The 16,908-nt window shown below is 35.4% G+C and overlaps 1 protein-coding gene across 2 annotated transcripts in view; it reads right to left on the bottom strand.

The window, feature by feature from the left end:
* Nucleotides 1-16,908, bottom strand: part of LOC121739777 (serine protease 33) — a 50,856-nt gene that overhangs the window by 22,076 nt on the left and 11,872 nt on the right. The window contains exon 2 of one of the 2 annotated variants that reach the window (XM_042132340.1): nucleotides 11,578-12,099. The exons of the other annotated variant lie outside the window; for it this stretch is intronic. Coding sequence (XP_041988274.1) covers nucleotides 11,578-12,099 — 522 coding nt within the window. The remainder of the gene's footprint in view (nucleotides 1-11,577; nucleotides 12,100-16,908) is intronic. 2 annotated transcript variants of the gene reach the window in all.

Below are 16,908 nucleotides of genomic sequence, written 5' to 3'. Positions count from 1 at the left end.
AATTGAAACGAAAGCGGCCAGAATATGGCCAAACGGCCCGTGACACCTTTGGTCAATGTTTTAAGGGAAAGTCGCATATATTACACACTCAAATGGACTATCCGTATTAGGGATGAGCATTTACATGTAAATGTGTAGGAATCAATATCTAAAGTAATTCAATTTTAGATAGAGAGCTAAAAATAGAATCATTTTAAACACAGTCGTGGGTTGTCATAACTTAATTTGTTTTCTTTCACTATAGTAGCTAGTCTGTGTTATAAAAATTAGGACAAATGGTATTGAGGGTATGAAACATGATAGTGATTGATAAGACCTACAGGATATTAAGAACATACAATGAAATCGGCTTAGCAGTTTGGCTAAAAGCACAGCTACTGCTAATCAGTAAATGTAAAATGACAACATCAGTACGTAAATTCCAGGGAAATTTTATATTTTTTTAACGTAAAAGTTGTTTAATGTCTATGGACAAAGTCTTAACAGTATCAATAACATTTGACGACCATCCCTAATGTAAATACTTGAATACGTTACACGTACTTTGCGTTAGACCTGTCACATGGTCGCGGTTCACAATAATGCACACTTTCATTTTCACTGAAAAAGAGACTAACGCTCATACATGTTCAAACAATAAAATAAGTATAAGTATAAGTAAATAGTCTGGAAGCAGTAGCCCCTACTTTCTAGAGTGTGTATTTTTATTCCGTATAAGCAAGAAAAGAATTAGTAAGCAAGAAGAGACAAACCTGATAGTAGACTACATAATAATAATAATTTGTGAGTATAATAGTAATAATAATAAATACCACACACACTGGTTTCGTGGACGGTGGCCAGTTTCATTGAAACCGTGCCAGTTACGCAGGAGTAATTTTATACTGCCCAAGTGCATGCGCAGTACACAAGAGTACTCAATATTCCTATACTCGCATAGCCCTGTGGAACGGAAAACCAAACGGAAAATTGACACGACTGGCGAGAGATCAGGCGCAGGACCGACTTTTTACATGCCCATCCGACGCATGGATCATCTTACTTGTCAGACAATCAGGTGATCAGCCTGCATTGTCCTAACCAAACTTGGAAATAACATGTTTCCAACGCGGGAATCGAACCCACGACCTCCGAGTCAAGAGCCAAGCTTTAAACCACCCGCACCGGACCACGGAGGCGTTGAATAGTAATAGATAGTTAAAATGCTAGATTCATAAGAAAAGGAAAATAATAATGATGTAAAGTAGAGGTGATGGTGACAGTACTAACAGCTGATAGCCAGTTGCTATAAACTATGACCCTCTTACAGCCGTTCCCAATATTTGATCTATCTCTGGTTTTGCCCTACTAGAGATAGGAATAGCTCACATTAGACATTAGAGACATATATTTTATGTCAATTGTGAGCTATTCCTATCTCTAGTAGGCCAAAACCAGAGATAGATCAAATTTTAACGTTGTTAGTGGCGGCCGAAAAGGAAGATCTTCCGACCGAGCGAGATAGCATGATCGGTCAGGCCGAAGCCCACTGACGTCATTTCAGACGTTGTATATATCTTGCCGTTCTCCGAAACTTCGATAGCGCGATGCAGGAATGTTAGGCGAATTGTAGGTACCGCCACATCACTCCCCCCCGAAGACCTGTGGTATTCTTCGATGCGCTTGTGTTGTCAGGTGTGGGCCGAAGCTACGCGTGCAATGACCAGGAGAGGGACCCCGTGCTCTGCTTGTTGACCGGTCGTTGTAGCCTATGGCTGCCCCGTTCAAGCCAGACACGGGTTCGACCGGCGCGGAAGCCTAACGCGGCTTATGGTCGAGGCGACCCGGTTATGCTTGATGTCTGCTGACGTGGTGCGGATGGGCGGGGAGTGTTGATGATTGATGTCCAGAAGGATGCGTGTTCTTGTCGGTGGTCACCAATTTAACGTTGTTAGTGGCGGCCGAAAAGGAAGATCTTCCGACCGAGCGAGATAGCATGCTCGGTCAGGCCGAAGCCCACTGACGTCATTTCAGACGTTGTATATATCTTGCCGTTCTCCGAAACTTCGATAGCGCGATGCAGGAATGTTAGGCGAATTGTAGGTACCGCCACAAAATATAGGGAACGGCCGTTACTCGTCTTTTTACATGTCAAAATCCTCAAACTGCAAACAATTGAATAACTGCTGAGTAATATTTACATTCATACTATTCATATATTATTTAGGGGTCATACAAAGAAATAGTATATTTGATTGGCAATAATCTGGGCTTTCCATGTGACGACCCGGACCAACAATCACTGGTGCGTCATTCGATGTCGAAAGACGACCATTTGAGGTCATTGTTGTGTATAATTATGACGTCAGTAGTCGCTTTGGCACTTGGCAGATTTTGAAAAAGATTTTTATATCTAGAGCAGGGATTCCCAAAGTGGGATCCGTCGTCTCCCTGGGATTTTGGAAAAATAAATAATTAATTTACAAATATTGTTTTTAATAAGCCTAATATCTACAAAGATGTGTTCTTATCAAATAACTAGATGAGGCTCGCTATTCCGTTAAGCCAATATTCGTTTATCGCGCGGGAACCGTACATTTTTAGGGATTAAAAGAATCCTATATCCTTGCCCGGGACTAAAATTTCATCAAAATCGGTTCAACGGTTTGGGTGTGATGAGGACAGACAGATAAACTTTCACATTTATAATATTAGTACGAATAAAAGATTAAAAAAAAATCAGATCAGGCCATTTAGCCGAAACTTTTTCGTTTTCGCTTCGTTATAGAATCGCCGCGCCGGTTAAAATGTATGGAATTGACATAAGACGAGTCGAACGTCAACGTCATATTAACGAACGCTTATGTCAATTCCATACATTTTCGTCGGCGATTCTATAACGAAGCGAAAACGAAATATTTTGGCACACCCCCCCCAGGACACAGTTGGTACTCAGTACTCACTCACACTCTCACTTCGTCGACCCCTTAAGTAAATAATGTTGAAAGAGAGACTTACAAGAAAATGTTACCTGCTCATTATATTATTTACTTTCATGATAACAAGCAAAGTACCAATTAAATAGTAAATAAGAAAAAATACTTAACCGGAACCACGGCCTATGCACAAGTAATCAGCCATATTGCTAAATAAAAAAATACGGTAATTTGGGGTTTATGAGTTGGCAATGACACAGATAGACATACACAAGGGTTTCGCAACGCGTCCCGGAAGATCGGGCGGCGACCAACCGATATTAGTCGTTACTTAATGACTGTGTGGTCTAAGTTAAAAGCGTTGAGCGATGAGCCTTTATTAGCGTTAGTAGTTTTCTTTCATCATAGAATATGATATCATATTATAAGAAAACAATATAAAAAATAGCGAGCTAAAAATAGAAGAAAAAATAGAGCTCAGCTAATACCGCAAGTTAGCACTTTTTTGTTCTATTTTTATCAATTTTTGGAAAATGATCTGTTGCATAGCAAAAACCGCGAAAAATATAAATATTATATGCGTGCCACAGCCCACAAGTCACAGCATATTGCTGTGACTTGTGGGCTGTGGCACACACAAAAAAAAACACGTTAAACACGTTGTGGTTATGAATAATGCCATGGTGCGTATGCAAGCTAAAAATCGTCGGGCACATTGTTTTGCGATATAAGTCCTACTAGAGCTTCTCCAATCCCTTAAATCGCTTAGTGATTAATCATATGGATACTCAAAGTTGAGTGGAGGAAAGACATGGGATAGTTTTGTTTACGATAAAAGCAAATGCGAATAAAGTTGTGAACATCTAGAAGCTTATAACTTATACCACACGAGGTCTAGCGGTCGACGACGCGTTGTTTCCGCGCAAGCTCTTCCGATCCTTTCACTATTTACATATACTGTGTTTACTGTTTCTGCTCAAATGCTGGTTGCTGGTTGCTGCTCGCTGGTTACTGGGTTACGTAAACCGTTCCACAACAGCAGACCCACCAATAAGTGGAACAATCGAAACTTCCGGTGATAATGATTGACTGATTAGGTATTCATCAAATAAATATTCATTTAGGATCGCGTAACACTTTTGGATAATCTTCGTGAAGCTTATATTTGATAGACAGAGATTCTATAGCACTATCAGAGAAGTTGATTCATAGGCAGACCTACGTAAATTGTTCGCGCTATTTCAAACCCAGCCGACAGATCACGGCTAACATTGATGTGACTTAACCAAATGACGTAGGTCCACCATCTGCCTATGAATCAATTATTTCTTTAATGGTACTTACAAACTATAAGATTGGTTACAACTTATAAAGCCTGTTTCACCACTTCCTGATATGTGACGAATAGGCTATTCACCAATTAACTTGACAAATCAAGTATGGAGAATCTGTCAAAAAATTGTGAATAGCCTATTCGGAACTTTATCAGAAAGTGGTGAAACAGGCCCTTAAACTAAAATTTATATGAAACAAGATTCTGTTGCGCTAAAATTCTTATATCGCGTAGAAACCGTAAATTTTTCCGGGATAAAAGTATCCTATGTCCTTTTCCAGGCCTCAAATATCTTAGATACCTTTCAGCGAAATCCGTTCCGCGGCAACGGCGGAAAAAATAACAGACGGACAGACAAACTTTCGCATTTATAATTATAATAAGTAAGTATGGATTCCATATAGTATTATAATATTGTTTAGTACACTGAATCACATAATATTATGCATAATAATAAATCATAATAGTACATGAATGTAATCTAATATATCTGATGGTTATTGTACATAATATAAAATTACGAATTAGCATAATAGTATTATGTTATAGCTTCTGCCGCGTATGTAAATCACTTATGTAACAGTTATTTAATTACATAACATTAAAGTTAAGTAGGTGTATTATGTTTTTGTTGATGGCTCAGTTTTGGCAACGAAAATGTTTGTCACATACTACGAATAATAAAAACTAAGAAATCGTAACTCCCATACTATTACCGTTTTAAATTTGGTTCCTTTTGATCTGTCATGTAACGTCAGCCTAGTACCTAAATATTGCTCAAGGTCACCTAAATATTGCAAATGTATTGAAATGTGTACCTAAGGTACACTTTTTTGACAAGTTTTGTGGAGCATGTTTTTTGACGGAGTTACTTTTCCTTAGTTTTTATTATTCGTAGGTCACATACAAAAAATATTATATAATAATTATTAGCGACATATTATTGTAACTGCCAACTGATAATAATTATATCTAATAACTAGCTGCATAAAAAACTATTCTTAGGCCTATCGAATGTACATACAAAATTTCATTAAAATCAGACGGCGTTCGCGCACAAACACTGTGACACGAGAATTTTATAAATTAGCTATAATTTATGTCAACTTTGGTCTTAGGGCATTTAATTATAATATATAATTATATTTATATGTCTCAAGTATAAATATAATTATATATATATATTTCTGGCATTTCATAGTGTCTGGCATTTAATTATATTTAAATGTCTCAAGTAACTATTACTTGATACATTTAATTTTAGCCATTACTAAATTACTACGTAACTTAAGGAGTTATACTTGGTGACACTTTTGACGTAAATAACATTTATTTGATGCCAATTGCCAAAGTCTTCGTTAAACATCCACTTAAGTAATCATTAAAATGTCTCAGTGTGCACCTGTAACATAACAACTCTATTGGCTTTAATATTAATTTATTACCTAAGGCTGTTTATGAACCTTGTGGCTAAGTCTGTATATAAGAACTAATAAGGAAGTTTGTTTGGAGATTTAAATATTTTCATTGCCGATGTGATTTTAACATCTAATACTTATATAAAATTCTCATGTCAAAGTGTTTGTGCACGAGCTCCTCTAAAACGGCTCAACCGATTTTAATTAAAATTTGTATGTTCATTCGTTAGGCCTGAGAATAGCTGTTTATTTACTTTTAGTATGGATACTATAAATAATTTGTATGGCAAAACAACGTTTGCCGGCCAAGCTAGTAATATTATATTATTAGAGAAATGTAATATCAAATAGCAGTCAGGTATGACTAGCATTGACTTCACCTCAACAACAGAATCCTAACATGAATCATTTTCGCGGATAGTAAAATGCTACGAATAATAAAAACTAAGGAATCGTAACTCCCATACTATTACCGTTTTAAATTTGGTTCCTTTTGATCTGTCATGTAACGTCAGCCTAGTACCGCTCAAGGTCACCTAAATATTGCAAATGTATTGAAATTTGTGCCTAAGGTAAACTTTTTTGACAAGTTTTGTGGAGCATGTTTTTTGACGGAGTTTCTTTTCCTTAGTTTTTATTATTCGTAGGTAAAATGTGTAAATTTTTGTTGTAACGATATTTTCTTTCTTTTAATTATACCCATAATAATAATGGCTAATATTATAAATGCCAAAGTGTGTATGTCTGTCTGTTACCTCTTCGCAAACTGCTGAACCGATTTTGCTGGTCATGTAGATATTTTGAGTCCCGAGATAGGACATAGGATAGTTTTTATCCTGGAAAAATGTACTATTCCCGTACGATAAACGAATTTTGGCGCAACGGAGCGAGCGTCATCTAGTCGGTTTATAAAGCTACTAAAAAAATCTTACACTGGTAAAACCAAAAATCCTTTTTTATACAATTTACCAGTTCACACGTAAGCCGAAAAGAAATTCCAATATACAAGTTACGAAACGTGATAACACTAGAAACCTACATTCATTAAAATTTGCATTCTCGCCTTTACTCCCCTCACTTAAGCATTGTTACTTTCCACATAATTCAGTTTTATTGTGCAAACGGATATAGATCTTGTGATTCAGGCGTTACGCAACAGAACCGCTTGCATCTGGATTTTTGGTAGATCCGGCTTAAGGATTTAAGTAACTGCAAGGGACATCCTATAACTGGTTTAAAGCTTTTTATTATTCGTAGCTTAAAACTGCAGATACATATTGATACAAACGACGTTATGGTACGAATTTTACACATGTTAACAGAATATTTCGACAATGTTGACAATGTTGTTAGTTTATATTTTATATTTTGTTTTAGGTTTCACATGTATCAGTTATTAATTATTATAATGAATTGAAAAAAATAACAATTTTGTGAAAATTATAAACTTTGAAATTCTCGTAGACGTGCTACGAACTTGCCTACGCGTCGTAGCACTACCATAAAATTTACTTTTCTTGTTTTTTTTTTCTTTTTAATCTAGTATTTATTTTTAAAAGACGTGCAAAATTCTTGGCAATGATCTTCCATACATAGATAATTTGATGTAAATTATTCAAATAGTTTTTATTGGCATTGACCTGTTAATTTTATATTTGGTTGCTCGCCCAAATCAAGGTGGTTCAGTCACTTTTCCTATTTCTATGTATTTATGACAAAAATGACCTCATGTCATCCATCATGATCAGTAAGTAAAAAAAAAACCAAATTGAATTTTATTGCGATGAACGTGTTATTTTTTTAGCGGCCCCTATTGCGGGACGTCTTGTTCCCCCTTCCAAGAGGAAGAGCCAATTATTTGCATGTTTCATTTAATCATTCAAATTCGTTATATAATCATTTGTTGTCTTATTTACAATTTACTATTCTCCGTATATTGCCACATCTATTTTATAAATTATTTCAAGCTTCTCAATATATTTCTAATACAAGTTTTGTAAGTGTTAAAAAAAAACCTAAAAGTGTTACTTTTTCACTGTATCACTGACTATCCCCGTTTCAATGCATACCAACATCATATTTTACATTTGTTTCTGTCCGTCTAAGGCGAAAAACTCTCCCGTATTATATTATTATTATAAACCAACTAACATTTTTACAAATATTTTTAAAATAAGCTTTATTACAAACAAAAATATGATGAGCCAAATACTTGGCATTGATGTGACCATCAGTGTTAACTATAAAGCATTTAAAATAAAATGTTCATAGTTAAGCTCTAAGCTGTGTACATTTCAGTACCACAATTATTGTGCAATTTTAATTGCATATTTTATACTGCTCCGATAAAATGTTAATAATATAGACATCAAATCTGTAAGTACTAACGGGAAACGTATTCTGATTGGTCATAACCATTTAGTACACGTTTATTTGACATACACTAGAATACAATTTTGTACTTTAATAGAAAAAATAGTGACCAATGAACATAGCTACGTTATAATATGGTTCAAATTGCGGATTTGGGGGTACTAAGCTGTGATCTACTATCAACACGTCATATTTACGTCTTAACTACACAACTCTTTAAGAGTGATTTGCACCACAGGCGTTGTTATAGTTACAGCTGTTAAGGTTAATTTTAGCAATAACTTTAACAATGATCACAGGACTTAACAAATGTCACTTGCAACATGATTTTATTGTTAACAGTTGAAGTAAATGGGGCTGAGAGTAAAAAAGTAAATTAATTATCCGTAGAAATTAATAGGATAACATAATTTGTTATGACAACACTGGGAGCCTTATGTCAAATTGAACATTAACTATAATCGAAGAAAATTAAGCGGTTATGGATATCATTAAATATGTCACCATTTTAACCATTGTTTTTGATAATTGATTTAATATTTTGTTATAGCTCTTAAAGTAAATTGGTGTAACTCACTCTAAATACTTTGTAGTTAGATGGCAATAGTCAAGTTATTTCAATCCAACAATAACGTCAGATTAAGACATAATCGGGGTGAAGTTAAAGGCTTGTAAACATCGTACGGCCGTGACTTTAGCGAACAGCTGAGTGTTGCGTCACGCCGCTTTCACCGCCCGCGCCGCCTCACGAACTGCAGCAGAGAGCATAGGGCTGACACATTGCACTGTTTGGGCGAGTTTAGACACGGCCAAGGGCGTAATCAAGATTCTGTATAGGGGCAGATTCAGAAAATCTTATTTAGAAAGTAGATCTTACTCTAAAAGTAGATCTACTGTAAAACAGTGGAAGGAGGAATGCCCCCCTTTGCCCGTACGCACGCCCTTGGACACAGCGGGAACCGAACGTTCCCATGTTCAAACCGAGCGATTAAATTTAGTATGCGTACTATGTAAAAACGAAATTGTATTACTAAGATTTAGGTCTATCCTTCTGTGTGTCACCAAATTGTGAGAGAAATAAAATTTTCATAAATTATGGAAATCGCTGCAACAACAAATAATACTATAAGAACCGAAATTAATTTTAAAGACGGTTTCCTATACAAACATCGAAATATTTTGCCACCTTTTTTAATTTTTTACTTATTTATAGTCAACGGTACGTATTTCTTCGTGCGTAAGTCCAACTAGCACTCGGCCTTATTTCAACACAAATAGATACCAAATTGAAATTTGATTTGCTACTACTGACATTATTTCTCTCCTATCCTTTAATTAATTAATTCTCAAGTCTTTAATTACTTCATAAGACGTATAATTTTTTGACTTGTTGTATTTTTGCTTAACCTACTTGCCTACTCGTGTAAGAGAGCCTGGTTTTATCGAGATTATAGTTTTTTGTATTACACAGTTCTACTTTTGTCTATGCAGTATTTGAATTATAATAATTTATTATTTCAAACAAAAACAACAGTTTTTTTGTCATTAACGTCTACATTTATTAAATTTTAACTTTAAAATTTTGTTACAGTTAATGAAGAATCACTATGTTTTATTAACCTTATAAACTTTTAACAAACACAACAATAAATTACTTATTAAGTTATAAGGTAGCAAATAATTTTTAATGGTTTCAGGTAATTATCGTTTATAAAAGAATATAATGTGATAGCTAAGTTTCATTTTATTGATTATATATTATAATATTTTATTATTATTTGATTGTTGCACTTAATACAGTTGCATAATGCGAATCGCGTTATAATAGAACTATAATGTCCCTTTTATGGGACGGTTACGACTAAAACTGAATGTTATTAATATTATGTTAAAAGGGATAGGCATTTATAGCTAATGATTTAAATAATAGTGATTTTAGAGAACTTTCGACATAAAAGTAGAAGAAAAGCTTGTATAAGATTCGTCGTAAGACAAATAAAGATAAATCTTTCTTCCTTGCCATTTCAAGCATAACCTATAATATAAGAAGCGAGTATGGTACTTTTAAATTACGTTATATACATATCGTTTAAGAAACAAGGTACCTAACCGTTAGGACTTTAGGCAGGGCCCCCGCTACTATATTATGTGCAATGTGTGCAATGCACACGGGCGCCATCCTCTAGGGGCGCCAAATCGCCATCTTTAGTGGCAAAAACAAGGACCCAAAAATCTGCCTAAAGGGGCGCCAAAATCCTTTTTATGCACACAGGCGCCAGTAGCCCTTACGGAGGCCCTGACTTTAGGGCAACCATACACAAAGCCCCAATATGAATTGGTGCGATACGATTTCATTTTACAACTGCCCTGTTATAATAAATTAATTCATAGTAGCTTTTTTTTTTTAATTTGCATCCTGAATCCTGATGTTTTGCTTTGGTGCTTAAGCTTTTTTTAAGAGCCTATGCTGTCCCACTTCTGGGCAAAGGCCTCCCCCAAGTCCTTCCATTCATCCCGATCCATCGCAACCGTCGGCCAACCAGAGCCAGAGCTTATAGAGTTTTAATTTTCTTACTAGCTAAAAACTTTGTTGTGCCAACCCTACGCGTATAGTCTTTTAATACGCACACGTTTTGACATGTCGCGGAAATGATTATAAAAATATTATCGTGTTTACTAACATCACGTTCTCTATATTATTATAAATGACTTTTTACGACTTTCCTGCATCTATTATACTAATTACTGAGATATTTAATTAAGTTAATGTTATTATTATAGCTGTCGAGATAACACTTTCGTTATTCCTGTGATAAAATAAAGACATACATTTTCGAAACATAATGAAGAAAAGGTAAAGTTGGCACTTTAAATTAATTATTATCACCAGATAACTAAAATCCCTGTTACTAATAAAATATTTACACAGCGAATTATTTTGTCTGGTCTGTCTGAATTAGTTCTGTCTGTCTTTGTGCAACATATTGAAAAAGTCAAATGACCGACACAGTCAGCGAACATTGAATAGTTATAACTTATAACTTAACGTAAATACCTTTATTAGTACTCGTAAGATGGATTAAGTAATAGAAAAGAAGCACTTACCTGATCCCAAGAAAAAGCAAAGCGAAATATATGCGTTAATATATATACATAAGGATGTGAAGCAAGACATAGTTAGAATAGCAATAGAAATAGGTAATGCTATATACAAATTGTACCTGGTATCTCCTGGACCCGGAACAAGCTAGAGTCTATCTATGTCTTGCCATTCGACCACATCTGAGCTCTGTTAGTTTGAATCCAAATTGGTTAGGTACACTGTGACATAACTCCTGAAATAACGAAAGTACTGCCAAATAGTTCTTATAACACACGGTCACGGCCCGCCAGTTCTATGAGCTAGGACTAGACGGACGTGCCCGTATGTCTATATTAAAAAAAAATATATTTTTAATTTGAGGAAGAAATTATATATATTTTTAAATTAGCTTCTTCCCGCATTAGGTCACAGTGTAAGCCCGAACCGAACACTTACTTTCGTCGTTAATGACTGGTCCGTAATTCAATCCCTCGTATTCGAGACTATTGGAATCTTGCACGCCGAGGATGCCGGCTTTGGCTACTCTGTGGCAACAGCCTTTCAGGAGACCACCGCACGATCCCTCTAGAAGTCCACCGACCATCCAACAGTAGAAGAACACTTCACATGTACCACCTTGAGGACACTTTTTCTCGTACTGTCTATCAGTTTTCTTTTGGGTTACACTTATATCTGATGAACTCGCTTGAGCGTCCACCGCTTTGCCCTTCCTGTGACCCTGGTCACTCGGTTTGATCACGTCTTTTATTATCTCGTTTATCTTTTGCATCTGCGCGTCGGAGATCGGTTTGAACGCTGGCACATCTTCCGTTGCGTTCGGATATTCAAAGAAGTTTCTTTTCACTGTTCTAGTCTGTACGAACATCGGTTTTTCTAGCCTATACGGCGGTTTGGATTCAATTTTTTTAACTTTATACTCTGTTCTTTTCTTATGAGCTCGATGTAGGTCTTTGGCATCTGTTCAAAGGAGAAAAAATAATTGAGTGTGAAATTTTTACATGTTAGAGAAAATAGGGAAAATTTAATTCAAGCAGAGAAAAAGCATGCATTAAAATATTTATGTACAGTTGAAATGATGATGTACAGTTTAAGAATAGTCTTAGAATATTTATAGATATTTAGAATGAGTTTATACAATATTAATTATAATATTATTAAGATTTAATACAAAAATAAAAATTTAATGGCGGTTTTAAATGTGCATCACCCGTATAAGAGCACATGTAATGCATAGAGTGTCATGCATGTATTTATGCTCAAAGCAATTTTCCGAACGTTTACCAAGAATTTTGTAAGTGCGTTCGGTTTAAGTTTATTTCAAATAAACTAACCGTAGTTGGTTGGTAGCTATAGAATATTGATCAAAATTTGTTGGTGTTTAACCAAATTTTGGTGAAATAGAGATACAATGTTAAAAGTAGTGTCTGCAAAGTTGATGTATTTATAAGTATAGATGTAGGTATGTTTGACGTGGGAGACCCTACCTTCAGCACGAATGGGCCGGCTCGACAGGAGAAATACCACGGGCTCACAGAAAACCGGCCTGAAACAGCGCTTGCGCTGTGTCTCGCCGTGTGAGTGAGTATACCGGAGGCTCAATACCCAACCCTGTTCCCTTCCCTACCTTCTCTTTTTGACGACCTCTGTGGCTCAGTGGTGAGCGCGTCGGTAGCTCAAGCCGGGGGTCGCGGGTTCGAATCCCGCCGACGGAACAAAATTTTCAATGTTCCCGGGTCTGGATGTGTATTAAATATGTGTATGATATAATAAAAATCTTAAATATATGTATAGTATAATAGTATTAAATATATTTCCGTTGTCTGGTACCTGTAACACAAGTCCTTTAGGTACTTAGCACGGGGCCAGACTGACGTGGTGTGAAGCGTCCATAGATATTATTATTATTATTATTCTCCTATTTCCTTCCTTACCCTCCCCTAATTCCTTTCCTACCCTCCCCATTTCCCTCTTAAAAGGCCGGCAACGTACCTGCAGCTCTTCTGATGCTGCGAGTGTCCATGGGCGACGGAAGTTGCTTTCAATCAGGTGACCCGTTTACTCGTTTGCCTCCCTTATTTCATAAAAAAAGGTAAAAATAATAGACTTATAGCTATAATTTTTTATTCCAGTTTAGAACAACACTTATGAATGTGAAGATGGACACGTAGTTTATACTTTATGGCCATATGACAAACTGAAAATCGTAGCTAATTTGATCATTAAGTATGTTAATAAGTCGACCAGCATCACAAAGAAGTCTGCTATAAATTTGTTGTATAATACCATTATGTCGTATCTTGGACTCCAATATTACGAACGGTACCGTTTGCAACAATGTTACATATTGTTTTGGTTTTTTTTTATAAGCCTTTGCTGTCCCACTACTGGGCAAAGGCCTCCCCTAGGGACTTCCATTTTTCTCGATCGTGCGTCACCGTTTGTTTCTTTGTGTTGTTTTAGTTTAGACATAACAAAAAGTGAACAAAGAATTACGTCCCACAACAAAACTTTAAAAACAAAAAAGCCAATGTCACATAATATGTATGTGCTATAATTATAAGAAAATATCTTTTGACTCATCATTTATAAAAATCGGACCAGTAGTTTAGCCTCTACGAGAGCACATACATACATAGACTGACAACATCATTAAACTTCATCATTACACATATATACCAGTAATGTTCAAAGAGCAATAATTAACACCTGATTTTTCATAGATATATTTCAGACCTATTAAAAACCTTTAGATATTCTAGTAGTTTTTTTATGCAAGACTGGAATTAAAGGTGAACTATATATTTAGTTTTATTAACCATAATATTATGAATCTATAAGTGCGCATAATAATTTTAACCATACATACTAGTAAATAAGCCCCAAGAGGTCTGTGTTCCTGATTGCTATTATATTATAATGTTATGTATGTGTTCACGCACAAGATATATTATCTGCTATCCTGGTCTAGCTGACGTACAATACCTGTAGCAGCCCATTGGTCGTCCATCACGCGATAATTGCAGCGATTGGCCGCCGATCACGTGATACGCGGTCGAAGCTGCTGTGAGAACCCCTCATACGCACCTACATTCGATTCTGAATTCTCCATCTTGAAATACGCATTGTAACCCCTTCACATTTTCGCTAAAAATCGCTAACTACAATGGGGATTGTCGATTTTTTTTTTAATTTTGCTCATTACAAAAACATTTCGAGGAATAAGGTCAGTGATCGTTTTTCTGTATATAAACGAAAAAAATACTTATATTTTTGAACAAATACGTTTAACCTTTGTTTGACCTTCAATGGCGTTAAATTAGCAATAAATTCGACCAACATTACGTTTCGAACTTTTGGTAAGCTTCTCGTATCAGCTTTCACATAATGAGAACTTGCATTTGACGAACCAGCCATTTTAAATAAGATTGAAAGGAAATTGAAAACATATGCAGAGGTGAATTGGCGGCCGATGATGACGTCAGAACGAAACTTTAAAAATTTATTGAGAAAAAACTAGCCAATGTATTTCAAAATTATTTAATTTATATTCTTAAAATACCCTATTTTAACGAAAAAAAAAGTATATGTAATTTTTTTTGGACAATGCCCTTGTAAAAATTTGTAATAATATACGGAAGAAGTCGAACCAGCTGTTTTCTTCACTCCTCGAGTAAAAGGCCAAACCAAGCCAGCCAAAACACGCAAACAGTATGTTTATTTCTCAGAAACGCATTAAATAGGTAAAATAAAAGTTTAAAGTTACATTTATTATCTGGTACTACTGTTGTGGTATTCAAAATGGCCGTACAATGAATGAATGAAATGAATGAATGAAAATATACTTTATTGTGCACAATCAAATTACTAGACAAAGTTTAAAATATATGTATAAAAAATAAGAAAAAAGCACACAAAGGCGGCCTCATTACTAAGCAGCAATCTCTTCTAGGCAACCTTCGAAGCGAGAGGATTAGATTGCTGGATTTGATCGTCATACAATATTATGACGTTGGATACAAGTTGATTCGTCACTGGATTTTATTTATTTATTCATTTATCGCAACCAAAACTCCTTTGTGTCTTTGTATATCGCGCGGGAACCGTAAATGATTGTTCCGAGACAAAAAGTATCCTAAGTCCTGTCCCAAGACTCAGAGTATACCCATACCCATCAAAATCGGTTCAGCGGTTTGAGCGTGAAGAGGAAACAGACAGACAGACTGATTTACATTTTCTTTTATAATATTAGTAGGGATATAATGGATTTGTCAATGTTCGGAATCCGATTCGAACGAGAACTGCGAATACCGTAGCTATACAGAATTATGGAGCTATACAGAATTATTGACGACCTCTGTGGCTCAGCTGGTGGGCTGTTGGCAGCTCAAGCCGGGGGTCACGGGTTCGAATCCCGCCGACGGGACAAAAAGTTTTCAAAGTTCCTGAGTCATGGATGTGTATTAAATATGTGTATTATATAATAAAATCTGAAATATATGTATAGTATAAAAGTATTAAATATATTTCCGATGTCTGGTACCTGTAACACAAGTCCTTCAGGTACTTAGCACGGGGCCAGACTGAGGTGGTGTGAAGCGTCCATAGATATTATTATTATTACTATGGAGAGTTTTGTTGCGGTCGGTACAAGAAGCGTTTCGCTTTCACGTGCCGATCGTAATGTTATACAATTACACGTTATTTGTATTGTATGTAATATCGCCCCATCAGTGACAAACGGACAGACCCATTTTACATATACGTAACATTTTGCGGATGACTATGCATTTACACAGTGAAAATTTGGCAAATATTAAGAGTAAATCTAAGAATAAAGAAACATGATTAAAAATTGTTTTCCGTTTTTCTTTGCCATTTTTAAAATAGGCAGATATAACTTTAAAGTCCAATATAATAAAAAAAAGTTTAGTTGTATCTAGACAAATATAGTTTTATTTCAACACTGAGATATATTTTATACAAGAGTATGGGTAAACGATGTAAAAGAGTGTCATAATAAAATTTTAGTGAAGCATAGATGTAAATTGAGAATCTTATATAAGAGATTTATAATAATATGCATTTGTCACAAAAACTGGGAAGGTAAAAGGCCTTAACAAATATAATGTCAATGACACAATAATGTGGGAACAAGATGCATTATACAGGAATCCGCTGTGCGAGTGGGACAGTTATATTATGTTAGCAGTAGGGTTGCTACATCGTAGAAACTTGTTATAATATGTACTAAATGAGCAGATCATAAGCCTAATAATAATGAGATCATTATAATAACTAGCTAAAAGCCGAGCTTGTGAGGGCTGGCGTCGTCACACCTTGACTGACTGATGATAACAAATCTACATATAAATAAAAATTACTATGTTAAAGCACAAGTGTGATAGTTTTTCCGTAAAGTATACCACAAAATGTGCAGGTTGTGGGATATACTAGGGATCGCTTCGCTCGCCCGGATAATTGTTTATTAATACCACTATATAGTACCACTAGAAGTGCTCAATAACCACTTTGGGCTTCTAGTTACCTAACTTGGACTACATGGTGCAAGCAGTATTTTGCAGACAGTAAAATTTTACATTTCAATTATCGAGTCAAGTCGACCTATTTGTAAATTGTACGTTACCTGTAACTAATTTATTAAAATTCGATCAAAGGCGGCGAAACAATATACATAATATTATAATAATTCAGATACAAACATACACGGCTAAAATTACTTCCGTTTGACAAAAAATCTGTCAATTC

This window comes from Aricia agestis, chromosome 2 (assembly GCF_905147365.1).
Source record: "Aricia agestis chromosome 2, ilAriAges1.1, whole genome shotgun sequence".
Taxonomy (NCBI): Eukaryota; Metazoa; Arthropoda; class Insecta; order Lepidoptera; family Lycaenidae; genus Aricia; species Aricia agestis.
Note: the sequence above shows the minus strand (reverse complement) of the source record. Positions and strands in the feature narration are given on the sequence as shown.